Source organism: Erithacus rubecula (genome assembly GCF_903797595.1).
Source record: "Erithacus rubecula genome assembly, chromosome: Z".
NCBI lineage: Eukaryota > Metazoa > Chordata > Aves > Passeriformes > Muscicapidae > Erithacus > Erithacus rubecula.
The window spans coordinates 14,185,483-14,213,316 of record NC_136661.1 but is presented as its reverse complement, the minus strand read 5'-3'; the positions used below and the strand labels follow the sequence as shown (position 1 = coordinate 14,213,316).

General features: G+C 42.5%; 1 protein-coding gene across 4 annotated transcripts in view; it reads left to right on the top strand.

The window, feature by feature from the left end:
- Positions 1-11,854: 11,854 nt before the first annotated feature.
- ZSWIM6 (zinc finger SWIM-type containing 6) overlaps positions 11,855-27,834 on the top strand; it is a 103,019-nt gene continuing 87,039 nt past the window's right edge. Inside the window, exon 1 of one of the 4 annotated variants that reach the window (XM_079330132.1) lies at positions 11,855-12,418. In XM_079330132.1, the coding sequence (XP_079186258.1) occupies positions 11,914-12,418 (505 nt within the window). In that variant the 5' untranslated portion in view covers positions 11,855-11,913. Of the gene's footprint in view, positions 12,419-12,614; positions 12,714-27,834 lie in introns of those variants that run through there. The other 3 variants (XM_079330134.1, XM_079330131.1, XM_079330133.1) reach the window with 3 other exon arrangements.

Sequence of the window (27,834 nt, the reverse complement as noted above, 5' to 3'; positions counted from 1 at the left end):
TCCTTAAACTCTGAGTAAGCAGAGATTGCAGGTTTCATTTCCAAATAATCAGTGTAGGGGACACCATGCCTTCTATGAAGTGCTCTAACTCAGCAGCAATTCTTCACTCCTAGGACCACCACTGCAGATAAGACAAAGCATTCTGAGCAAAGGGAAAAAGTTGTCTTCATCCTCTTAGCAGATGTGGTGACTGAGACTCATGAGTAGCAGGTGGAAGTTGACACCACAGTATCAATTATTAGAAAAAAAAACTGCAGCTTTTGCAAGGCTCAGAGCTGTTTATGGAGGATTTTCCTGATGCTACAATCAGTCCAGGGTGGATCCAATTTCCCTGGTGGTAAATACCAGGGTGGAGCTAGCAATGAATTGTGTTTTTACATTTATCCCTCAAATCATACTGACTTTAGTTCTGCCCTTTTTTTCCTCAGTTCTTCCACTCCTCATACCCTAGTGATTTCTTGTTTCCTTTTTAGATACCTCTAGCTTTTCTAGTTAGCTTCAAAAGCAGCCATTCAACTGCAGCAAGCAGATTCTTGTTTTAAAAAATCAAAGACTTTGTGCTTGCAGAGACAAATTGAAAATTAGAGTAGGGTGCAAACCTAGTCATCCAAGTGTGCATATGGTGAGCTTTAGAGCCTGGGATGTTGTCCTGAACGTGGTGAAAATCATGCTCAGGGCTGTGCTGTTGCTTCTCAGAACCACTAAAACCACAAGAACAAAATTATTTTTGCGCTATCTGAAACAATGCTCTCAGAATAACTGTCAAGGTTTGACTTGGGTTTGCCAATTTTAATATATTAAATTTCTTTTAGAGATAAGATTTAGGAGCAAAAACAAGGCAGGCTTAAAGCTTAAAAGGGTATAAGAAGAAATTCTTTAATAACACACACAAAAAAAAGAGAAATTCAGAATAAGATTTCCAGATTATTCCCTCCTCACCCTTCCCTCATCTTCCACATTTCTTAACAGCAACATACAGAGAACACTTCACTCAGTTATTTACTTAAATAATCATTTCAGTTCACTCTAGAGAGAAAACTTCCTTATTTGGTTTAGCTTGGGGGTGTCTTCACTTTCACAATCTGTGTCTGCCTAGGGAAAAACTGCAAACTATGAACTTCCTCTCATCCTCACAGTCCCTCCAGAGCAGTGTTATGGGTTGTGCTGCACACTTGGGGTGCTACTTTTAAAGGCAAGCTGCTGAAAAATAAAGTGCTCTTCATTTCTTTTTCTATTAATTGTCTCTGCCCACATTTCCAGTCCCAAAACAGAGAGCCCCATTTCCTCGAGGCAAAAGATCCTCTTCTCAAGCACTTTAACCTCCCCAAGTATATTTCACAGTTTAAAGGAATTTCAGTGTAGTCACAGTCCCCTTATAGCCTATAATGGATGAATATAATGTAATTCGTGTAAGAATTATATAGTATATTTTAAGAGCAAAGTAAAAAGCTAAAACCAAACCACAGACAGTAAAGACACAGATCGCTTGATTAAATCTTTATAACATCCAACAAAAGTAGGATAGCTCGAATTAAAAACTTCATAGACCTAGCTGCAGAGGAGATGGCCCTGTCTAGGGAGGCACCCAAGCTATGAGGACCTGATAAACACCCTTGATTAAAGATAATGAACATGGAAAAAATACATCTGAATGCCTGGTTTCCCGTAAACTGAGATCAACAGGATACATCTCCATGTCGCCTTCCCAAAAGCCAGGATATGCCTTCATCAGAATTCATCATCTCCCAGGATATGGTTTTGTCCAGCCCAACGCGGTGAAAGAAAACTACATGAATATGCTGAATGACAAGAGAAGACAAAGACCTCTGCTCTGGGCAAGGAAAACTGTATAAAAACTGGACTAACCAAAGCTGTTCTGTGAACATTGGGGGATCTGATGCGATAGAGACCAGATCAGAGTGTGTTCACCAGGCGCCGACCCTGGGCTTGGCATTGTCCTTTTTGATTGTGGCTATCGAGGACCGTGTTTCAGTAGTAAATATCACTTATTTTAATCATATTTAGTTTGGCTTGATCTCATTTCTATCTATAACATAGCCCACAAAAAAAGTTTTCAGCTACTTATCAATGGCATCTCTTCAATCTCTTCCCATCAGGAAAACTTAGTTTTCATTTCACTGACTTCAGTAGACTCCTTGCTTTATTCTTTTCATTCCAGGGAGCTCAGGAGATCCAGAATCTCATACAGGTATTAAAAGGGCTAAAATTGCATCCAGAAAGGGAAGCATCTGGGTCAAGCCGTGCTGAGAAAAACACGGCCGCAAGGGCCATGTGGAGAAGGCCGGATGAAACTCCAAAGCTCAGCCACAGCTCTCCACAGCGCACGGTCAGCTGGGGCCTCTCCTCTCAGAACAGGGAGAAGGGACAGCCTTGGTGGCTCTCCCACCCCCTAAGGGCTGAACAGAGCCGAGCTGAGCAGAGCCCGGGGCTGAGCAGAGCCAAGCCTGGGGCTGAGCTGAGCCGAGCCGAGCCGAGGCGAGCCCGGGGCCAGGGCCGAGGCCATGGCTGGAGCCGACCTCACCTCCATGAAAGCTGGAAGTCAAAAGAGAACGGATTAGCTCTACCAGTGTAGTTTATGAAAGCGAAATAGCTTTTAATTGGTTACTCAGTTTGCCAACCTCTAAATCAGCTCCATGTCTGGTCCCCACAGCCCACAGAGGAAGCTCCCAGAGAGGGGACAGCCCTCCTGTTTCCAGGCTGGTGCTGTTCCTCTCAGGCAACTCCTCTCCATATGAAACCAGCACAATAACGTACTAAAATTACTAATTGGGAAGCTGTTCTGAGTTAGGAGAATAGTCTTCCTAGAGATAATTTTCTGTCTTAGGCTGAGGAAACAGTAATGTGACACTGGACCTTTACTACAACTGGAGGAATTCAGAGGCTTTGTGTATCTGTCCTTGCCCATAGGCTCCACTTTTGGAACCACTAGAAAATATATTTTACGTGAAGCACCAGAAGAGATTTCTACCCTTCCTGCTCATGGATCAAAACATCAGCAGGATGACTGATGGTGACATCTGCCTAAGCTTGCAGTCACTTACTCTCTGTCTCCTGCAGTGTTTGAACCATACACGCACAGTGCCTGCATCCACTCCCCCCAAAGGTCTCCAGTGCAGCCCAGGACAGTGTGATAGTGTCTAGCACTAGGACAGCTGTTCCACGAGACTTGGATAATTTATTAAAGCAAAAAAGCATGGGGACATACTAATTACCAAGGGGTCCTTTCCTTCTCAGTAGTAAACCTGCCAAATTCTTGGAACTCCAAATAGTCCCCTGGAAGAGGCTCAACGACTAAGTTTCTGGAAATGTAAAGATCACATTGTGCCACTGTTATTCCAAGTGTTGAAGTGCGCAGAGGTGTATCTCTCAGCCCATCTTAATCCCTGAGCAGGAAAGAAAAAAAAAAGTTTTCTATTCAAAGCAACTTCAAAAACTAGATGTTGTTATTCAGAGCAACTTCAAAAGTTAGATGCTGTCTAGTCACAGACCAGTAGACAAAAATTAAATCCCTGCTCCAAGAAAGAGATTCCAGTGAAGCCTTTGAAGGTAGTGAAGTAAAAGGAAGTACTGGTTTCTCTGACAAAATTTTACTGCAGGCTCTAATCACAGCTTATCTCTATCTTCTGAATTTGATTACAAGGCTTAGCTTGACATATTAGCTCTGGTACAATTTACAAGACTGCAGGACAGGAAGAAGAGGAAGAAGGAAGGTAAGTGGTTCAAAAATTTTTTGTCTCTTTAATAGGGACAGAGTTTACGATGGACTGGCAACAGCAGAGTCAAAGGAAGATGGGAAAGAAAAAGAAACGATAGAAACAGGCTACCAGACAATGAAAATACTTTCAACTGGGACACAAAATAAAAGTGGAAGTATATCCATGTCACCCAAGATATATGTTAGTAAGCTGTGTTTAACCTTGAAAGTTGGCTGCTCTGAACAGATGCAGTATTCCACAGCTCAGTCATTGTTGCAGGGATAGATTGGCAAAAAAGTACACTTGTTAGTGATTACTTGTTGCTAATTACCACTCTAATTAGCACTTGGGCTACAAAATTTCAAATACTTTCTGAAGTTTTTGGACAAATGCCCAGGTCTTACAAACAGAAGACAAAATCTGGATTAGGAAAAAGAAATTGGGAAGACAACCCTTCAAAAAATTTACCCTTGATTAGGTCTTTATTAACTATTCCTCAGTGTACAGTCTTCTTTGACCAAATGAATACCAACACATCACAGTGTGATTATTTTGTTGGACAGAAAAACCTTGGTCTCATACTTTCAAAGGACAGAAGCCCTTTTATTTGTAGCACCACCTTGTAAATTTGTCTCTGATACAACCCAAGAAAAAAGTTGTCTGTAAAACTTGATTGGGTGTTTCAGTCCCAGCAAAGCTAGAGACAGGTTTGCAATATTGTTAAAATACATGTAAATTAAGAATTTAAGTAACAGTTAGAACCAAATTTTACACAGAGATTATTAAGTAAAAAAAAAAAGAAAAAAAAAAAGTCCAGCTCATTTTTCCCAGGTTGTTAAATTAAATCACTGGAGAAAAAAGTAAGAGGAAGCAGGTATTGTACTTGAGCATTTTAAAATAATGACAGTTTTTACAACAGGAACCATTATAATATTTCCTAGCTATCTCAGCCTTTTTGTTGCCTCCATAACTTTTGTAGGTCCTCAGTTATAATTCATGAAGGCTGAGAAGTTCACGGAAAATGGGAGCCAAAATAAATTGCTGTCCAGTTATCTATACTCTCCTCTTCCACCAATTTTAAAGTGGCTAGTGCCACAGCAGCCTTGGCTGTGCTGCTGGAGATAAGGGTACACCAGCACAGAGGGGATTCTACTGAGAGGCACTCCATCTTTATGGCACACACGCAGGAGCTGCAGGTTTTGGCATGTTTAAGCTGTTCCCTTTCTATGTTCAGCTCTCTTGCCATCACACATTAACCTGGACTCGGAATTCTTAATCAGTCTTCACTAATAAGGGAAATCTGGAGATGCCAGAAATGACTGGAGGCTGGCCAGTGTGACATCCACCCAAAAGAAGAGTTGGGAAGTAGGATCCAGACAACCACAGCCTGTTAGCCTGACCTCAACACTCAGAACCCAGCAGGACTATGGAACAGATCATCTTAGGTATGACCACATGACACACAGAGAATAACCAAGAGATCAGGCCCACCCAGAATAGATTTAGGAAAGGCAGGTTCCACCTGGCCAAACTGATGTCCATTATGACCAGGTGGCCTGCCTAGTGGATGAGGGAAAGGCTGTGGATGTCCAGCCTACCTGGAATTCAGCAAAGCCTTTGATACTGTCTCCTACAGCATTGTCCTGGAAAAGCTGGCAGCCCATGGAGGGGACAGGTGCACCCTTTGCTGGATTAGCTGGACTATTGCACGGGGAAATGGCGCCAGTAGTGGAGCCAATTCTGTTTAGTATCTTTTTTGATGATCTGGGTGAGGGGCTTGAGTGCATTCTCAGTAAATCAATGGATAACAAGTTGTGTGCAAGTATTGATCTGCTGGAGGGCAGGAAGGCTCTGCAGAGGGATCTGCACAGGCTGGATCATGGCTGAGGCCAATGGTGTGAGGCTCAACAAGGCCAGTGCTGGGTCCTGCCCTTGGGTCACAACAACCCCAGGCAGTGCCACAGGCCGGGACAGAGAGGCTGGAAAGGAGCTGGGGGTGCTGGTGGCAGCAGCTGAACATGAGCCAGGGTGTGCCCAGGGGCCAAGAAGGCCAATGGCATCCTGGCTGGATCAGCAATAGTGTGGGCAGCAGGAGCAGGGCAGGGATTGTCCCCCTGTCCTGGGCACTACTGGGGGCTGCACCTCAAATCATATTCTGGCCCCTCAACTCAGGAAGGGCACTGAGGTGCTGGAGAAGGTCCAGAGAAGGGCAACAGAGCTGGGGCAGGGTCTGGAGCACAAGCACTGAGTAGCTGAGGGGGCTGGGTTTGTTCATCCTGGAGCAAAGGAGGTTTAGGGGTGACTCTATCACTCTGTATACCTGCCTGAGAGTAGGCTGTAGCCACATGGAGTCGAGCTCTTCTCCCAGTCAATCAGTGACAGGACAAGAGCACAGAGTCTCAAGCTTCACTAGGGGATGATTAGGTGGGACATTAGAAGGAGTTTCATCACTGAAGAGCTGTCAAACATTGGGATGAATCGCTCAGGAAAGTCAGCATTCATGGAAGTGTTCATGAAATGACTAGACTTGGCACTTAGTGCTATGGTCTAGTTGAAAAGGTGGTGCTCATTCAGAAGGGTGGACTTGATGACCTTGGAAGTCTTTTCCAAACTAAATGACTCCATGATTCTTGAAATGGGAGAAGGAAGGGTTTTGACTTGTTTAAATCATTTAAAGCCATTTAAAAAATCTACCAGCATTTAGCATGTGCAAATGCGCTTCTGAAAATTTTAGTTTATATAATTTCTCTTTCTTTGCCATGGGTTAAAATTTAGGTAAGCTATGTCATTTACACCACGACAGTATCAGACTGAGGTTTTCATGTACTTAATGCAGAGTTTCTGCCCAAGAATTATTGGGCCTGACACTGCAGGGTAGTTACTTGGTCCAGTGCAAGGAAGTCTAAAGCACATTCAAAGGGACAAAGCCTAAGAAGATAAAAAGGGGGAGTTGTTCACGTAGGATGCTTATGCATAAGAAGGCAGTGCCCTTACGTTTCCTTTTAAGCCACCAGTCCTTTTCACTTTCTGTATATGGGTACTCTTACACATGCTGGTAGACCAAGCAGTGGCATTTTGCACCTGACAACTTCTAGAACAGCTTATCTTGTTTTTGGTGGAAAATGCCTGAACAGAAGAAGATAAAGTTTCAAGGAATCTTTCTCTTTTTACCATTTAATCACAATTAAGTGTACATATTTACACTAAAAAGAGAAAATGAATGAAGAAAGATGTCTTAATGCCCAATATTTTCATCAAATTCTTTTATTTCAATATTAGGAAAATATAATACTTTAACACTTACAAAGACTTGTAAGGGGAATATACTGCTTTTACTCTGAGTATTCATAATTTGCAACTCAGATCTAAACAAGGTCACAACAAACCCAGAGAGACATTAAATCTAGAGTTCTCTCAGAAACAAGACTTTCTTCTTTCAACTTTTTGCAAATGCGAAGCCTGAAGAAAAGTGAGACACTCTTCTTCCTCTAAGATTTCAAAATTCTGAACCATCTAAATGACTGCAAGAAATTTAATTTTAAGAAGTTACTTGCACTTATCATTTTGCTTGTAACAGTGATGCTTTTATCCCTAGTAACTTACAGTGAGCTAAACTGTCCCAACAGATATCCCAACACAAGGCTCCTTATAAGGAGGAAATAATTCATTCCCAGGGTCTATTCTCAAGAAATGTAAACTGAATGTGCTCATTCCTTGAGGAAATACAGAGCAGCATTAATTCACGCAGCTCTGGGACTATGGCACAAACAATGCCTTCCCCTTCAGTCCATCTGAGAATGACTTCATACATCAAGTATTGAGCCACATAAAGGCAGAGGACACAGAAATGAATGTCAAGAGGATTTAGCTCAGCTTTAGATATGTTTCTTTTAATTATTCTAGAATACTGGTAAAGTATGCTTAGTATTTTAAGTACATTTTCCTAAATGCTTTCAGATTCTAGTCTCTGATTCCAGTTTTAGAATCAGCATGGAATTTAATCAAAATGAAAAGCTTTGAAAGGGCTCATTCAGTGCTGCCAGTTTGTTTCCACTTAAACAGAGAAATTCTAAAAAGCTGGCAATATTTATCCTACAGTATTTCATTTAAAAGGCTAGTAAAAGGCAAAAGTTCTTAGGCCTTAAATTAAAAATAGCTTCTGAATGTAATGAAAGAAACTCTTTTATGAAAACATTGTAAAACTGGTGACAGTGACCAACTACATTATTTTTTTTCCACCAAACAATCTTAAGATGGTAACACTCATCACTTCTGGCTGCTTTTCCTGCATTTGAATTTCCAGTTTCACCCAAGTGAAGCCAAATTGCAAAGTACAGTGATATTCACTGCCTGTACACACAGCAGTGTTTTTCAAGCTTTCACATGGTGTTAGAATATATTTGGTATATGTAAAACCTATAGCCTTCTTCCAAGAAATGAAACCCCTAGTTACCCAAAAAGGCATACAAAAACAGGTTAAAAAAGATTTGGTTTAGCATTGAAAATCCAGTTGTTTCATTAGACCTATCATTCTTTCTTGTTTTGATTATTTTAATACTGTCTCCTCAATTTTTCATGTTTTTGTTTTCCCTATAGCTTTAGCTCCAAGAACCCTCCAGCCTCCATTCCCAAGTCTCGTTCTCTGTCTTTGACCCCCTACCCTCTGAGAGTTTAGAAATATTTTATGCAGCTCATGAATCCAGACCCTTGTTCAGCTTCAATGCAGGAATGCCAAGTCTCATCTTTCCCGATAAGATTTAACCACTGGGGGGACTTATTTTGGCCAGCATTATGTCATCTGCCATCATTTTTCTACATTTAGACCTTTGTGTGTTTCACACAAAGACAACTGTACAGCTGTATGCGACCTTTCTTTTAAATTAGCACAACTGGTAGAATGCTCAAGCCTTGCATACTTTACTGTAATGAGCAAAACTGACTGCAACTGGCTTAACGCTCTGAAAAGACTATTAGGAAGGAATTTCACTGTGTGGTGGCCAAGGGTGTTTTTCCAAGCAGCTCACAGAATAGCCTTTGATTACATGCAGGAAGTTAGCCAAGTTAAGCTTGCTGTTTTGCAGCAATTCCTTCCTCTCCGTGTAGCTCTGGAATAGAAACTTCCCAAAACAGTGCAATAGAAACAGACGAAAGAAATGCTCAGCTCCGTAAAGTCTTTCCTCGAGAATATCCACTGCAAGAAAAACGAACTAGCAATTAAAATAGTTCAGATACAGCTTTAACACATTCTAACTTCTTCTCTGGAGTTAACACATCTTCCCACTTGGTTTCAGAATATGGAGGGAACTCGGGGAGCAAACCTGGCAAGACAAAAGTTCAGCCTCAGGTGAAAATTTCTGTTGTTCAAGTGCTGCACCAGTGCAGCTGGATCTAAATGGAGCATATTTGAGCACAAGCACAAAGATGCCTCTTGCTTTCTTGTCTACTCCATAGCCCAGAAATTAAAAAAAAAATTAACCAGCATCCTGTGTATCTGTTAATAAACACAGCTTCAGTGGGAAGTAGCTACTCCTGATGAATGGTAGACAGATGAAAAAGGTGTATCTATGAGCTCTTCCACTTGCTTTTCTCTGGGGTTTCTTTAGTGAATTTAAAAAGTTCTGCCCAGATCTATAGAGCAAGAAGAAAGACTAAGTTCAGATAACAGACACATAGCCTAATCTGCTTATTATGGATGTTTTATTGTTCATTGTCATTTTTCTCACTCTTCTTGGTTTTAATTGTAAAGTTTCTCAACTATGATGTGAAGAATTCTTCCAGAGGCACTAGTGTTATTTTTATTGCAGCAGGTGGCTAGGACCTGGTAAAGAACAGCCATTACTCAATTTGGAAGAATATTTTTACTGACTTGTTAGATGCTTATTTAAAGCAGAAAAAGTGGGAGAACAGACAAGAAAAATTGCTTTGACATGTGAACAATCATTACTTACAAATAAGTGATGGAGTGAAAAATAATTTTCTTCCTTTCTCATACACATGAAGTTCTTTTTTTTTCCCCTACCATCTACATATTTAATATCAGGAATGCTGAGATGGAAACCATATTTATAGTAAAAGAAAGTACTACCAGCTCATCTCTGGTCTGCAGCTTTCAGGCTCCCTGACACTTCCAAAATTCTGTTGGAGTTGAGTCTATAAATCCAGCAGAACATTTAAAAAACACATCTAAAATGAGAAACAAGACAGTTAATATTCCAGCAAGATATACATGAATTTATAAAATTGGCATGTCAAGAGTAACTATTTTGTGAAGTCCATAGCCAGAAACACAAGCATCAATTTAAACACATTTCTTACACAGAAGCTAGGTTTCATGATACCAAAGGAAAAAACCCCATAACTGATAGTATATACAGAAAAACCAACCCCAAAACAATTGTGTGGAAAATAATTCTGGCCTGCCTGCAGTTTAAGGTGTTTGGTTAACAAGCATCTGTCATTTTTTGCTATGAGCAACTGGCAGCAGAAAAGGCAAAAAACAAAAACAGAAACATAAAAAACAAAACCCCGAACCAGAAAACCAAACAAACACAGAAGCAAAAAAAAAAACCAAAAAAAACCAAACCCCAAAAAACCACCAAAAGCACAGCTCTACACCTAGACGTAAAAAAATTCTCTACTCGTGAAATTTCCAAATAGCGGTACTGTTTGGAAGCTTAAAAACACACACTCCCACCCTTCTCCAACACGTGAAAATTCGAAACCATCTCAGGTTTCTGCCACTCTTCCTTTAAAAATCATCCAGTGAGTCTGATAAGTTTTATTCAATTTCCCACCCACTTTTAATGGAAAATGCAGTTTCCTCAGAGACTAAGAAAATGAGCTCCTGTTCCATTCAGGGGTGGGGGCTGGTGGAAACGAAAAGGAGACGACGAAGTTTCGAGCCAAGGCGATGCTGTTTGCACCTCTCAGATGTGACGCCTGGCACGCCTGACATTCCCCCGCCGCATTCCCTGACGGAACCGCCTCCCGGCTGAGGGATTGCGCTGCATCATGGAAAATGTAGTCATTCTGGGAAAACCAGCCTGCCGGGGAAAGCCGCTCCGGTTACGGCTCCTACACGGCGCGGCATGCGGGAACAGGGCTGCCCGCCCGGACAGTAAGTGCGAGCCGCCAACAAGCGCCGCCTGCAAGCTATCGTTCCGAAATATTGAATTAATAAAAAACCACCCGCTTTTAAATTTGGTTAATAAAAACTGGTGGCCACATACATTTGGTTTTTTTTTCTTTTTTTTCTTTTTTCTTTTTTTTTTTTTCCCCATTGGAGGACACTTAATTTGAGGTGCCGGCACGGACCCGAACAGCACGGAATTTAAAGATTACCAAAAACACCCTAACCCTCCGCTATGTCACGACATCCTCACGACCCACCTGGGCAAACACGGCGCCTTCATCGCCTCCAGTTGACTCACTGCGCCGCCCTGCCCCGTGTCCCGGCTCTCCCGGAGCGCTCCCAAGCCCCGGCATCCGCAGAGACAACGGGGGGCTGGCACCGCGATGACGACCTTTACCGTACTCCCGCTAATAGAGGGAAACTGACTCCCTACAAAACTCAACACCAACATATCTCGGGGCGCGCCTCACCCGCAAAGCTCAAGAGCCTGTTATACGCACGCAGGCGGGCTCCTGCCCAGGGGCGGACGGAAAGGGCTCGACCCGTTGCGGCCGCTGCTCGGAGCAGCAGCGCAGCTCCGCGCCCGGCGCGGCCGCAGCCGGTACCGTAGTTCCCGTGCGCGAGGCGCGGCTGGCCCCGCCCCCCGGCTTTCCCGGCAGGGGTGACGGGTTCAGGCCGCGGCGCGGCCCCGCCCCCGCATTCCATTCCCTATATGGCGGCAGAGCGGGGGGCGCCGCCGGCCACGCCCCCCTTTTCCCACCACACGCGCGAGGGCGCGCCCGGGCTTGCGCGCGTGACATCAGCGGGAGAAGAGGCTGGGAACGCTGGCGGGGGGGGGAGCGCGCGCCACCCCGCCCCCTCCCCCGCCGTTCTATTTACGTTTGTGACGCCGATTTGCATAAAGCCCCGCCCACCCACGGCCGGCGAGGCCCTGCGGCCCCGCCCTCATCGCCACATAAGGGCAGAGGGGGGCGTGTCCCCGGGGGCTCGCGGGCGCTCGCTGCCTTCCTGGAGTCGTTTATAGGGTACAGCCACTTCCGCTGTCGGCTTAGAAGCGGCGCGATCATGGCGGAGCGCGGTCAGCTCCCCCACCCCGCCAAGCGCCTCTGCTGCAGACCCGGTTATGGCTCGGGCTGCAGGCCGGGGCAGCGGGCGGGCGGCTCCGGGCCCGGCGGCGGCACGCTCTGCGCCGGACCTTCTTCCGCAGCTGCCGCCGCCGCCCTGGGGCTGCTGCCGCTCGGCAAGACCCAGAGCCCCGAGTCCCTACTGGACATCGCAGCTCGCAAGGTGGCGGAGAAGTGGCCCTTCCAGCGGGTGGAGGAGCGGTTCGAACGGATCCCGGAGCCGGTGCAGCGCAGGATCGTCTACTGGTCATTCCCCCGCAGCGAGAGGGAGATCTGTATGTACTCCTCGTTCAACACCGGCGCCGACGATCCCGCCGCCGGTCCCGGGGGCGCCGCCGCGCCTGGCGGGGCCATGGACGCCGCTGCCGCCGACGAGAACCGGCTGCCCTTCCGCAGGGGCATCGCTCTGCTCGACGGCGGCTGCGTCGATAACGTCCTGCAAGTCGGTGAGTCACCGGCCGGTTCCGCTCCCGGGCCAGGCCGCCGCCGCTCGGGGCCGCGGGTCTCCCCCTGCGTGTCACCCGCTCGCCGTCCCTCTCTCTCCGCTGCAGCTCCCCGCCTGCGGCCCGGCCCGTGCGAACCCTTCACTCCCCGGCTGAACCGTGGGCCGGGCAACTTCCTCCGCCGGTCTCCTCCCCCTCGTGCCCGGGACGCGCAGTGGCTCCCTGCCTCCGTGACACGGACACGGCTCCCGCCTGTCCCTTTAACTCGCAGCCCTGCACCGCGCCGTGCCCGCTCCCGGTAATCCAGCCTGTGTAATCCCGTTTGGCTCTGCCCCCTACCAGCGTCCACCCCCGGTAATCCGGGTCATCGCTTTTCCCCGAGCCACAATAGCGAGGAGATGCCGCCCCCCCCATCCCGAGGGGGGCCCGCCGGTGGAAATGAATCAGCAGAAGGGCGGCTGGCGGGGGAAGGAGGGGGGGCGGGATGCGTCGCCGTCCAAAATAAAGACATAAAAGCGGTGCGAGACCCTGGCAGCGGGAGTGCGGGGGGGATCCGCGAACAAAGGCATTTCTAGGGCAGCGGCGACGAGCCGGAGGGAGGGGGCGCGATTCGCCCCGCCGGGGGTGCTGTGGCTGGAGGGGTTGCTGTAGGATGAGCGGCTTCGTGACAAGAGAGGGAAAGCGAAGCTCTTCCTCCTACTGGAACAATACCCCCCTCGTCTTCCTCACCCCCAGCCCAGCCGCCTGCCGCTGTTCTTCACCCGCTGCGGGCTCCCTTGGTTAACTCCTCCCTGCCAGTGTTTAAAGGGCTGCAGAGGTGGGTATTCCCCCACTTTTCGGGGCTGTCTGCCGGGGGCGGCTCCCTTTCCATTCCCTGAATGAAAGAGGAGCCGCCCCCGGCTGATAGTCCCCTCCGCCGGTGGTGATGCTCTTTGTGCGACCCGGCCACTTTGTTCTCATTTTCATGTTTGTTTGTGGCTTATTTTTTTTTTATTATTTTTTTTCCCCCTCTCAGTTTTCTGTCGTTTCCCCTCCTCCTCCCGTGAAAAGGGGAAGACAGACAAAAGAGGCTGCTTGCTCGCCTTTTGTTGACGGCGGCGGCTCTGTGTGTGTGTGTGTGTGTGTGTGTGTGTGTATGGGGCGCCGGGGTTCCCCCTTTCCCACTCCCCCAAAACGTCGGTGCTGCGTGCTGCGGGTTTGACTTGGCGGGCACCTGGCAAATGTGCCATCACTTTTCTTCCCGAAGGGAAGATGTGTCCCTGCTTTTGGGCTCAGTGCCCTTCTCTTCTGCCGAACGGGACTTTTTGTTGGTTTTTTTTTTTTTTTTAATCAAATTAGCTTCCTTAAAATTTCATCGTTGGACTTTCAGGGAGGGTCTGAGGTGCATCTGGAGTCCTCAGCACTGGCAAAACCAGAAGTAGGGTTTTTTCAGTTTGGTTGACAGTGCTGAGATTTTTTTTTTCCCATTTGCTTGCACTTGATTCTGTTTGCATGCGATTAGGAATGACAGGAGTGCACACAGGGAGGGTTTCTTGGCTGATTGCATTTAAGCCAGGAATTCACTGTGAAAATAAAGCCAAGGGGCAATAAATAAAAAATGCAGTCTTCTCTAGGAGGCAGGCACCCAGCATGGACTTTGCTTTGCTTGCTTTCAGCAGTGGAACAGGCCTCAGTGAGTAGTTGTAAAAGAAAAAAAGTAACTTTTTGTGAGTCTTCAGAGGGCAGGGCAATGAATGTTGCTGGCAAGGGTCAGTGTGAAGAAAGAAAATAAGCATATATGTGATTGAAGTGTTGACTGCATCTTCTGGAACCCTTAAATGCCTTTCAGACAAATACTGTACTGTTGAAAATACTTTTGCTTTGTTGTATTTATCCCCCGCCCCCCCCCCCCTTCCCCCCAGCGTATGTGAGCCTCCTTTGAAATTCTGTGATAAAATAGTAGTGGAAACTAGTGGTATGAAAGATGTCAGTTGTTTTGACAGAAGCCTTTGGCGAGGGTGTTGTGGAGGATTTGGGTAGGCTGGGTTCTGCTGTAGGAAAGTTCTTGTGTAATTTGGGTAGGTAGCTGTGTCATTAAGACTGGATCTTGCCGACAAGATACTCCTTGTGAAGCAGAAAGGTGCAACTATTAAAGGCAATTCAGCTCTCAAGTGAGTTATGTTGGGTGGAGAATGGAATTGGTTCCATATAATATACAGTTGAATATGTAGCATTGATGAAAACTTAGACATAAGTTTATGTAAGTGCATGTTTAGTGACCATACAAATGTGAACTTATATTCTTTGCTGTGTGAGTAATGGAAACTCTGTAAATGTTTACTGTTGAACTATGGAAAAGTGCAGTTATTGGATAAAATACATTTCATTGCATATCAATTCTAATAACCTTACTTGTAACCTGAAGTATTACTATAAACAGGGAATACAGGATTTGATTTGAGAGATGCATAAGTTTGAGTTCAGTGGTAGTTAAAGGGCACCATTTGTTTCTGAATTTTGGATTTTAATTTTTTGGTCTAGCTCGGAATAAATATTCTGACAATTTTATCATGGTAAATAAGTTTAAGCAGGAAGTTTTCACAAACCTTGTATCTTAAAGTTCACTAAAAAGCTTCATGTGATCAGTGATACACACAAATAACGTTCTTGGTAATCAGGCAGTAGGGTTGTCTGCTACCCTATTTTGTAATTTATTGGTGCTGTCCTAGCATAATAATTAGTATCACTTAAGTTTGAAGGGTTTTTCTCCAAAGAAGATGGCTTCAAAATTCAATTTGCTTCTAATTTATTGATATATTTGTCTTTTTGATATCCTTCAAATGGACATGAAGGTTTTTCTTTTTTAGTTTATTTTTAAAAAGCCAGAGAATGCGGGCTTCTGAGCAAACCTTCCCAACTGTATAAAACAACTTTTTTACCATACTTGTGTTTAACTTATTTCAAACCAAGTATTTTTAGTAAAAATTACAGTCTAAACAAGAAAGCACTTTGTGAGTAAATACAACAATCTGGAAGGAAAATTAGAAATTGACTGCGTTTCATTTGGCCAAATTTGTGAAGATGCCAGGAGCAGGCAGACAGTTTTAGATGGCGAAGTGTATATTTGGTTTCTGAGGTTAGTCCTGAATTAGTACACAGTACTGTATTATCGTCACAGCTGTGGCTCTCAGGGTTAGGAAGAGGTGTGATCCCTCAATAGCACAGCTGACCTGGCGAGAGTCCTTAATGCAGCTATTCTAGGAGAAGAAATAAACCCCTGTGCCTCTGCTGCTGTGACTTTTGCTTGGGGAAAGACGGAGGTTGGCTGTAGTGCTGTGAAACTCAGCTTTACTGCTGCAGCTGCTTTGAAAATTTTTTGGTGTGTCATACAAGTACTTCTGCAGTGTCCCTGTGCGTTGGCAGTTCGAGTTGGGTTTGTCTTTGTTGCGTAGACCCTGCTTGCTCATACAGGCTCCTTTCTTAAAAGGAGTTACAAGCCCTTTCCATGGTAGCATAAGGCTCTGTGGTAAGTCATGGCTTTTAGGTGTGAATGGCAAGGGAGTGAGTTGGAGGGAAGGGACTCTGAGGGAAGGAAAATATAAAGAATTCATTGACTGGTACTTGCCACATCTCTAGAATATGATGTTGCTATTATAAATAGAAAGCTGCCCTGTCAGTGGAAGAAGGTTCAGCTGAAGAGCATCATTAGCTTGAAGCTGCAGGCTTGTATTTTGGAAGCCTCTCAGGGATACCTGATTGGGGGATGTAACCAAAATGTTTCTTAGAGAAAAGCAAAGTAAAACTTCTCATTTGTTAAACAGTGGTTGAAGGTCACTGATGGTTCTTTAATTTGTTCTTAAGTTAAAGACTGGAGATTTGTTTTGCTTTCAAAATGCTGAGAAGTAGTTTTTTTCAGCAGGAGCAAGAGAAGGCTTTAGAAGACTGCATTATTATTATTATGTATTATTTAGAAGACTACTTCTGGTGGAATTTGTATTGTAGTCATCAGATTCCAGATCATTTTAGTGGACAAGGATTTAAATTTTGATTCTTCCTAGCCATCTTTATTGAAAAAAATCCCCAAAACTTTCTGAAATTGCAGAGCAAGTAAAACAAAAGTAATTTCTCTTCTTTGGGACTTGGTTGTTTGAGTGCCGGTGGTATAATATGAAACATTATTTTTTTTCTGTTGATAAACCATACCAAGTATTTTATTAGCAAAGGTGGCATGGATGTTAAACTGTGCTGTGAGTTGAACGACTTTTAGCAGATATGGTGATCCTCACTGATGTGTTCAATATATATGTAATTATTGATGAAACTTGTGGGACAGATGTATTTAGTAAAAGGATTTGCTTAATGAAAGTTAGTAAAAGGATTTGCTTAATGAAAGTAATACTGAGTTGTGTGACAATTAAAGCTATCATTAGCAGCAATGCAGGCACTGTGTTTAGTGTTAAATTTTTTTGACCTGTGATACCAAATCACACTGGTATGTGTAGTGACTTTTTTCCAAGGGGAAAAGGTTGTGTTAGATTTTGCCTATTTGAAGAGCAGAATTTTGTGTGCTAACATGGTGAAAGAACAGTTGTGTTCTTCCACAGTCAGCCTAAGTTGGGGTTTTGTTAGGGAGGTATGAGTAAAACAAGTAATCCAGAATTTGTTAATACAATTTGTGGTGTGGACATAAACAAATGATGTCTGACTTTTTGCTGGACTTTTTTTGACATAGTTCCAAAACAAGCAGAATCTTGTGAAAATGCCTTAATTGATTCCAGTTTCAATTTGCTCTAAGAAATAACTATTGCTATTTTCAAGTTCCAGAACAGAAACTAGTAAGCTAATTTTTAAATGTTTCTTCCTGAAAGGGAGACATATAATGCATTCCAGTTTCCTTGTTAGATTTGGAATGCAACACATTAATATGCAAGGGGAATATGCAAGCTATTTTTTGTACATGTGCTCTATCTAGTACACTGTCCTTGACCTTGAATAATTTCCTTGGAAACCCTGAAAACTAAAACAAAGCTAAAGAAGTAAAAAAGCTGTCTTTCAAGACCAGATCACTGAAGGTGGAAAAGCTTTGTAAATCAGCTCCTGCCTTTAATTCAGGGTTTTTAAAAGTATCTTATCTGGATTTCAAGAGAATGTAAGTATTTTAGAATGATTTCAAGATATGAAAAAAAATATTGCGTATACTGTCTTCCTATCTAATTGTGAATAGTAGGATAAATGTAACTGGACAATGTCAATACTGTCAATAATGCCAATACTGCCAATAATGTCAATAAATTTATTTTTTTTAAAGGAAAATGATAGCTAATCACTTGTCATCACAATTTTTTACAAGAAGAAATCTTTTATATAGGAGTGTTGTATTTGGTTCATGTAACAAAATTTTCATTGTTTGTTTTAGGTCTGTTTTGGTGTTTCTTATTTTCTGTTTTCCCCTCAATTTCAAGCTTTCCTCTCTTCCAAGAAAGCAATTTTCTTTTTCAAAGTTTCATTCCTTTTAGATAGTGATTCCATCTTTGTATATTGTCTAGTGTTTTGGTATGTAGCAATGTTTGAATTTGAGCCACTTGTCACGCCAGCAGTTGATGCCTGCATTTGCTCTCTCTCCCTGTATGTTCACCTTCCAGAGGTGAACTATTAATTAAACACAAAATCTGTGTGTGAGGGTAGGCTGGTACTATTTAAAAGTCAGTGTCAGACAAACTGGTTTCCTTAAAAATCATTTGCTATTGCTGCATTTTGCTGTATCATTTGCTTTTCTAAATTAACCTGTTAAAATCAAAGCATTACTTACGAGTCTGGTAAAGTTCTAATTAAAAAAATTCAAGTGAAAAAATGTGCTAAACTGTCACGGGCAGTCCTTACTGTTGAAGGATGAGCTATAGGAGATGGTGTGCTCTAAGATAGGTATGCATGAGTTCAATTTAAGTGTCACCTGCTGTCTAGGTAATCTAGTGTTGTCAAGATACAGTGTGAAGTTTTGTAGTAGTGTAAATATGAGTGCAAAGTTACAGTAGTATAGGAAAGCAGCTGACATTACTTAACTTGCTTTCTCTTTAGCTTATTTTCTTGAGGGGTTAGGTAGGTGAAGTTACTGCATGTTTAAAAAAAACCCAAAAACCAAATCAAAAAAGGACCACACTGTTTTAACTGACAAAAGCTGTCCCAATTTATGAATATGATGTCTGTGACATGAACTAATTTGAGATCATAAAAAGCTTTCATGTGCAGCAATGATACAGATTTAATGTGAATTCTGATTGCCTGGAATGCAGTCAGCCTGACAGCACGTGAATACTTGAGTGCTGTCCAACAACTGCACTTGTTCTGAGAGATCTGTCTCCTTGAACTTCCAGTTTTTCCTCTTGGTTTACTGTCCAAGATGATGTATGTAAAAAGAGCTCAGCTGGGTATGTGTGCAACCCTTGAAGTGGCTTCATAACCTTCTGTGACCTGGATCACTAGTGATGTTGGCTGGTGCTGCACACTGGTTTGCATTCTCCTTCCAGCTACATGCCCATTACCGTGATTTATGTGATGGCCTGGCGGCACACTACCCTGCTGTCCTCTGAAGAAGCAATGCGTCCAGTCTTTGTTGCCTTGGCCCTGCTGTGGAGGCCCAGAAAGTCTGGAAAAGCTGAGATATAAATCACCATCTTAAAATAGTTGTTTTCTGACTGAATTCTGCAAATGTGCAAATAGACTGGGGGAGTCAAGCCTTCTTATAGTAACTAGTGTAGAGAATTCCTTTGTGGTTAAGTCAGAACTGATAAAAAGCCTGCTGTAAGAGCTGAGTGGGCTTACAAAAGACTTTTTCTGATGTGACACAATTCAGTATAGACTAAAGAGTCTCCTAATGTGGAATTTTTACCAGCAGTTTATTAAACACTTCTGAAAAGTGAAAACCAAATTGTCAAAGAGGGCAGATTTCTGCAGTATTTAAGTATATTTTAAAGTAATTATGATGCACACATTAGGTGCTTAAAAGGAGTGTGTGATTTGTTATTTGTGGTTTTAAGGGTTGTTTATTTATTTATTATTATTTTTCACTCTAAGCCTCCATTCCTCTCTGTAAGTGAGTGTATTTGACAGTCTTGAAATACCTGGAAGTTTTGCTTTGAAAATGCAAGGGCAATGGCTGAGGAAGTCTGATGCTAATTGGAAGGATGCAGTAAAACTTGTCAGTAAGTTTAAACTTCCACTAGTAGAGTTAGCTGATCAGATAAATAAGAAGCTCATTTACTGAATCAATGTTGTGAAAATTCAGGTGATTTACCTTTTTTCACAGTTTATTTAACAATCCGCCTGTTTACATCATTCATCTTTCATTGTTAATTCATGTCAGACGTTTAATACATTTTGGTGTCATTGGAAAAGTAATGGAGGAAATGGCATAGTAAGATGCTTCATAGAAGTACATGTTAATATATATTTTTACATATAACAATTGTCTTTGTTTATTCTATTTTTTTCACAAAAGTTAATTGCAATCAATTGTTTGTTTTAAGGGCCTGAAAAATCAACTGTTGCATAGCTGTATGACTTCTAAGAAATGAGAGACTTTGTTGTACGTGTGCCAAGCTTAACTGCTAACTGGTTACTGACAGCCAGTAGTAATGCAGTGACAGTGCAGGAACTATGCAGGAATTGTGCAGCTGACTACAGTGTTTAATTTATACTGACTAATGGAATAAAAACCATTAGTCCATCAAGGCACTTAAAATTTGATAAACCCATATAGAGTGTGAGACAAATGTACACACTGTAACAGAGTAGAGGATCAAGTTTGCATGTATTCTGATTATTTAAATGTTTTTAAGCTTGTGTTAAAAGCCTGGCTTTAGATTAAAGGCTCTCAGATTTGTTTCTCTATGTTTAGCATTTGACTCTATGCTCATGGTCTGCCTTCTTTCTGCACAGCAGTGTTCCACTATGTTTGCAAGGCCTAGTGGCAGCACAAACTTTGTAAACTCACTTTAGCTTCTAGCATAGCTTTGTGAAAAGTGGCTTCTGAGCTTTATTATTAGCTTTTAATTTATACATTCAGCTTTGATATTTTGACTAGGCTGAACTGCATGGAGCACCAATCCATATTCAGTGATTAATGATGGGATTGACAGTATGTTTGTCAGCAGTATAAATAAATACAGGTAGGGTGGTCTTCAGAATTTCATGTGCTTGACTGTTGGTTCTTTCTTCCATGTATGTGGAGCTGTGGCTATGAAAGGATAGCTGGTAAAATCTGTGTTAAGAATTCATTGCGACTTGTGCTTACAGATAGGGTTTTTTTTTGGATCTTCTGGATAATGTGAGGAAATCAGTTGAGTGGAGAGCTGTACTGTGAGCTGTTGTTTGCTTCCACACCAGTTCCATCAGACTTTGCTTCTACTATTGGTTGAATCTAATGCAGTGTTTTGGGAGGGTAGAAAGAGTCGTAGTAAAACATTCATTTGCATATTTGCAAAGCTGGATTTAGTGAACATGCTTACTGGATTAAACATGGCTTGTTCTTCTTTAGGACAATTCTGCAGTCTGCTGATTTTAAAACTTCAAGAGCAGGAAAAAAAATCAATAGTCTAAATAAATTGTTTAGTGTATGAGCTCAAGAAAAAAGAAAAAAAGAACCAGAACACTTCTATTCTGAAGTAGCAGTGACAGCTGGGACTACTGGCTGTGCTGCTGCTGTGCTACATGTGAAATGAGTCTCAGTTCTTCCATTGATTTAATTCGTAAACTGAAACCTTGCAAACTGTCTGCAGTTAGTGTCTTGGGGTTAAAATATCAAGTACATTATACTATGTTTCTGGGTTTAGTGTAGCTATATTGTACAGAAACCCAAAACTACAATTTTGCTTCCTCCCCAGAAGGGGGATGAGGATAACATAAAATGAACAGCTCTTTTTTATCTTTTTGTTATTCCAAATCGTGATATGTGAGAGGTGTATCATGCACTTCTCCTGGTCAAATACGAATGCATGAAGTAATAGAGGTGACTTCAGCTCAGTGTGCTAATGCATGAATGGCAGGCAGTGACTAGGACTGGGACATGATGTAACAGATGCTGTGAAAGTCTTATGGGATAAGGAGGCTGAGAATACATTTATTAGTCCTATGTATAAATTTTAGAAGCAGCATACCGTTTAGTTTACTGAGAGTTTCAAGTGATCAGTTTTTAAATTGTCATGTGTCCTGGCAGTAGTTTACAGGTTTTATTTCTAGGTAATTTTGTAGATAATAAATGTAAGTGACTGTCTGGTATCAGGGAGTAAAGATGTGTTTAGGAGTAAACGAGAGTTTGTCTTAGTAAATAATATCTGCTTGAAGAGAAGAAAGGTGGTAAAATGCTTTATAGATGAGAGGATAAGAGAAGTGGGGAAGTGGTACTTCCTGAGATAAGATAGAGGTCAGAGATCTCACTAGATACCTAATGAGGTATATTTAAGGAGGATGATGTCTGAATGACTGCTCCCTCTATATGCTCTACTTTTAATGGGTATTAGCAAAAACATGGAAGCTGATAGATTTTTTCCTACAAAATAAAACACAGCTTTCAAGATGGAAAATAAGTTAGCAAGCAGTAGCTTAGCTGTTCTGTCTGTTTTGAAATTGTAAAATAGTTTTAAGTTATGAATTGGGCATCCTCTCACTCTTTTCAACCTTTTTCTCCAATTTCAATTTTGTAAATAAGATGTGTCTGGTGCACATAGGTAATGTTCTGGTTTTTCAGATTATGATGTGTATTTGAAGGGTTTTTGTCAGATTTTACTTTAGCAGGAGCTATTTTTGTTAAGTTATGATGGAAGCTTGACCAGTGATATAACAAAACCATTGATTTCATCTTGTACAACTGTTGGAAAAAGATTTTTTTCATAGCATTAATTACTCATTGATAAAATGAATTTGACTAACTATAAGCTGTTTATGAATTGCAGTTTAATTCTTCTGAACAGACATCAAATGGCTTAGTTTTAAAGCATCGTATATTGCAAAAAGAGACTTGTTTTCTTGTTTTGGTCCACTCCCCCCAGTAATGACTATGGTACCTAGATTTGTGAACAGCAGATTTTTTTTTTTTTTTCCCAGAACCTATATATTGGACTGACTTGGGATGGGAAGTGCAGACAAAGATCTGATGAAGAGTGATACACAACTTCATTGGACAATTCTTCAGACAAAAGTAGGAAGGGGAAGGAGGAAGGCAACTGTGAGAATTGCTGCAGTGATGATCAGGACTAGAGAAGTTTTTCCTGCTGATAAGAGGCCATATGGAAGACAGACTTAACATTGGTAGGGGTATAATTTGTGAAGACTAAAAGCATAGGACAGATGTGAGCATTGTAATCTCAGTAACGAAGAGAACCAGAGTCGTCTTGTACTTAAAAGGAAGGACTTGTGTCTGCTCAGCAGGACAAGGAATGGTGCTGCTGTTGTCAGTTGAATATTCCTAGTATGTAGAGTATGCTTAAGGGAGCAAGATGTCAGTAAGATCAAAGCTGCTCCTTCCTGTTACTCAAAGTGTGAAATGGTAGCTAGTGGAATAATAGAATGGATGAGTGGAAAGAGATGTGAATTATGGGCATGTGCTTCAGTGAATCCTGCTTGTTATGGGGTCTGTCTTCCCCTCCTTCATTGAATAACAAAAGGAAGTTACGAAGTAGAGATCAAGTGTTGAGAAACATCTGAAAGGCAGAAGCAGAGGAAGATGACAGAGCAATGAGACACTAAGCTGTGATTTTAGGAAGTAAAAGGAGAAGAATGAAAATCTGTAAAAGTCTAAACCTCTGAGAGGGGAGTCAACATTGTCTGGAAGTGCTGAACACTGGATTCAGGAACCTGAATCCAGAAGACATCACCACTGGGGACCATGGTGAGAGCCATCCCAGTGTGATGTGCTGCTCTGGAGCCAGCAAGCGCCCAATGGCAGAACCACATTCCAGGCAAGGGCCTTGGTGTACTCAATGACTTGGTTGTGGGAGAGAGAGGATGATGTGGGACAAGATGGTGGTGTGATATAATGAAAGCACCTCAGGCAAAAGTTAATGGTGGGAGAATCGGGTGCATTAGAGTGCAAGGAGTGTCTGTATTAGCCTGGCATACATATAGCTTGATTGGTAGGCATGGGGGTTTTTGTATAGCTGTGTTTTGCCCCAGGAGGTACAGCATGTCATGCAGCCTTGGTGAGGCAGTAAGTGTAGTGAGCCTGGAGATTGCGGGGTGTGGTGTTTGTATATGACAAAGTCAATAGCAGATCCACTTGTGTTGCAGTTGATGCTGGTTTTAAGTATCAAAAGCAGAGTGGGGGTGCTGTATTTCTGTGGTGGGCTGGAAGTGGGACTACTCCAGAAGAAGCCTGCAATTTAATCTTCCATCAGTAGCTGGGTACAAATAATGTGAGTCAGCATCAGCATGTTCATTGCAGGCTGGAGGGACCTTTGATGGGCTAACTCTCTGCAGAGCACATTGCCCTCACACTATACTCTGCATTGACCAGGTCCTCTTGCACAGATATCAGCAACTTTAATCAGCTGCTTTCTGTCAGCAGTGGGTGTCTTTACTAGCAGGGGGCTCTTGGCATGTTTGTGGGCAGTATGTACTGTAGGTGTCTAGCAGTGGTGTCCAGTGTGCTGGTGACAGCTCGCAGGCTCTGATATGGTGCAGTGTCACAGGGCCTCCACTGACTCAAATGATGCGTGCCAGCTGCTCAGAGGCTCTTGTGCCAGCCTGCAAAACCTGTGTGCAAATGAATACTAATAAAGGGCTGTGATCGGTAGTTTCTGGTCTTTGTAAATATGGATTTTAAGCACAACTGCAGGCCTAGTGTCTATCTTCTTCTTAAGGCTAGTAACCTTAGGTTGCCTGATGAAGATTATAAGTGACAAAGGCCTTAAACTCTGACAGAAGTTGTAACTACGTTTCCAGTTACTCCTTTTCTTAGGGAGGGGGCACATTCCTGGTTGACCAAGCCTGCTGCCCTAAGGAAAGCTGTTGATACGGAAGCACAGTGTGGCTTTGAGCACAGGAATTCTCCAAGAGCCTATTTCAGCAGGCTTGCAATCTCTTGTCACCAGTGAACTCCTCCAAGGACAGACTAGAAAACAGACCTATCAAAATAATTGTTTTCCGTGGTGAAATACTTGTCATGAGTATGGTAAATGAAAGAACTGACTCAAATGAGCCATGACTCATTTACTTCTCCGTGTCTCATTGTGTAACTCTTAGAACAGAAAATGCACATTGCTATGCATATAAACTTGTATTTTGGAAAGGTTTTCTGTGATTGCCATTTGTAAACTTCACCCACTGTGATGACCACTGTGTTATTCACCCTGAAGTTATGTGATTGCTTTAGGCTGGCTTTAATGCAGGCTGCTTCAAAGGAACACTGCAGTTCTCAAGCTTTCAGCTTGTGCCAGGGCTTGTGGAGCGGCATGGTGAGCCAGACGACTGGTCTGCTTACGAATTCAGATCTCACCTGGTCATTTTTACCTGGTTTATTGGCCAAGGAAATACTACTCTTGATGCAAGGGAGAGAAGATTGCAGGAGGGGGCACTGAGAAAAGTAGAGCTCCTCTTAGTGTCAATCTCACTTGGACTGGCCTTAAGTGGATATGAAGCCCTAACTGCTGCCTGGGTAAAGAAGACAGCTGCTGTGCTTGGGAGTTCACCTGTGGTGAAAGGCAGCCTGTTTGTTTCAGAGCCATCAGGACAGGTCTTTCCCGAGCTTGGCATATATGAGTGAGCCACATATGAGTGTGTTAGGCATATATGAGTGAGCCATTTTCTGTATCACTTAATATGGTGGTTTTTGTTTTTTGTTTTTTTTTTCTTGTGGCACAAAACCTTGGCTAAGTGATAAGTCCCCCTCCCACACTCCATCAGTGGTTAAAACAAAGCCAGACAAATGTTTACATTATGAGTATAGGAAAGGGGAAGGAAATACCTAGCCATTTAGTCCAGTTGTGCAAATTCATATCTGTATATATTTGCATAGCTGTTGCAACTTTTTGCCTTCCAAGTTCATACATTTCCTCTTCTCTTGTGGCAGTGCTGAACTTACATATACTTATAAAATAGGCTTTTGAAGTAATTTTTCTCCTTATTATGCTCTTGTTTGGTGTCCAGATTTTGTGTTTTGTGTTTATTTTCATCACAGCTGTTGATCTGTTTATTTTCGTCATAGCTGTTGCTAAAGTAGAGTGTTGACAGCTTTTTGTGTGACTAGAGCTGCTGAGCCAACATAACTAAGAATAAGAAGTCTCTTCTTTGGTTCTTGAACTTGGATCTGTTGCCACTCAAGTCACTGGAGGTTGCAGGGTTGTGGCAGTGTAGCAGAGACTTTAGGTATCTGGTTTGGTCTATTTTTACTGCTAGTAATGCTTGAGACAGAACTGCTGGAGAGCAGTGTGGAGGTTTCAAGCTGAGTTTGTCAGGTTGGCTTGTAGATGAGAAAAAGCCTTATGGCTTGTAAAACAAGTGTTTTTGATACGGGTTTACTGAGAGTCTGAAATAGCTTTGTGGTCTTCCAATATCATTACTGCTTCCCCAAGTAGTACAGTAATTGAGCAGAATGATGCCTTTGTATAACTTCAGTAGTGTGGAAGCTAAATAACAAACAGCTGCTTTGGTAAGTAAGGTGTGTTTACTGAAATTATCTGTTTTCAGGACTCAAAGTCAATGTTCCAGACGGAGCTAACTAACGCAGAGCTTCATTTGTCTGTAACTGGTGGAGAGAAGAAGTGTATGAAAGCCTTGTTGCACACTTCACAGTGCAGATGAGGCCATTTTTAGGGCAGAAATGGATGACTTCCTTTACCATAAAGAGGATTTTTGTGGGACTTGACTGTCTGGGAGTGGGTGCTTTGGCTTTCTCACTTGCATGGTGAGAGATTTAAGGTTATTAGTGGCTTGCTTTTAACAATAGTCTTCCTCAGTAAGGAAGGATTCTGGGTTGCTTACTGCTTAGAGGCTTCCTACAGTTCTCACTAAACAGTTGTGGCTGTCAGACTGTTCACAGGCATTCATGAGTGAGACAGGGGGTCCTTAAGTTGTGCAAAGCTTACACAGGGTCCTCTACCTCTCTGGGTTGTCTCCTGGTGGAAGAGAGCCTGCATGACCTCCAGCCTTAACTGAAATGTCTACATCCTTCCAAACCTCTGCAGGTAGTGTTTATTGTACATGTTTGTCTAGGCTCCTAAGCTAAACATTTCTTATTTGAGGGAAGTGAAGTTATGTAGTCTGGTATCTTTCCTTCTCTATAGCTCTGCTACTAATGGTATAAATTAGATGGTTATAAAATTAGATGTCTACTTTCTGTCATATCTTGTTTTAGGCTCCTCAGAGATGTTTAATGTGATACTTTGGAAGCTGACTGTGACTTCTGCCAGTCGGGTTTGTTAAAGAAGTACCAGTTGAACTTTGGTCTGCTTAGGAGGCTGGAAAGCACTCAGTGAACCAGTTTTTTAATTTTTGTACCAATTAGCATGGTTTCATGGTTGTCTTGTTTTTGACTTCTCCACATCCATTCCTACTTCTGCTTTGCTGTTTTGAGGATAAGTACAATCAGGGGAAATTGGCTATTTAGAACAGGGTTTTGAGCTATACACAGTGCCATTGCTCACATGAAACTAGCAAATAGGAAGGACAATCCTCATGGGTAATGCAGGAGGTTTTTTAAACACTCAAATACAATAAAAGTGTCCAATTTTGAAGCTTGGGTGAGTTACATTCAGCACAATCTCAGGAAGGATGGGACCTGGGTGAGGGAAGAAGAGAGGAGCAGAGCTTGTAGACATCCTTTACCTTCATGAAATTCAGAAATTATTTCCTGTACTTTAATTTCTATATTTGCACAAATCCAAGATTGTAATTCATGTAATTCCAAAAAAAATATTTTGCTTGTTTTACTCATATTTGAATATGTTTTATCTTTAACCTGGGAAAACATTTTTTTGCATTTGTTTTACTGGAAACTCAAAATAAGATTAAAAACATGCAATTTTTGTGTGCTGCAGTTGAGTGAGTCTCTGTAATGCTGCTAAGTGTAAAATTTACTTGGATTGATGTTTCTTGATGGAACAGGTTCAAGTGGGTGTTCTCATCTCAGCTCTTGGGTTATATGAAAGAGTCTGCCAGTAAATCCCATGCATTTAGGTCTTAGCATTCAGATTTGCTTGCAAGATCAGAATTTTGTGGAACTGGTTCAGGAATCTTGACTCGCACTTGCCATCCTTGCCAAAGCCCTCCAGAAGCATTACATAAACACCCTGACACCAGCTCTAGGTGAGAATGCTGCCTGTGGGTGCATGGCCAAAAGCTGCTGTGTTTCAACAGCTCACTGTAATTTTCTCTCTTCAGACCTTTATCTTTCACCTTCCTGAAAGACACCTGGCCGCTTTTCACTAAGGACTAAAGTCCTGTTGGGAGAC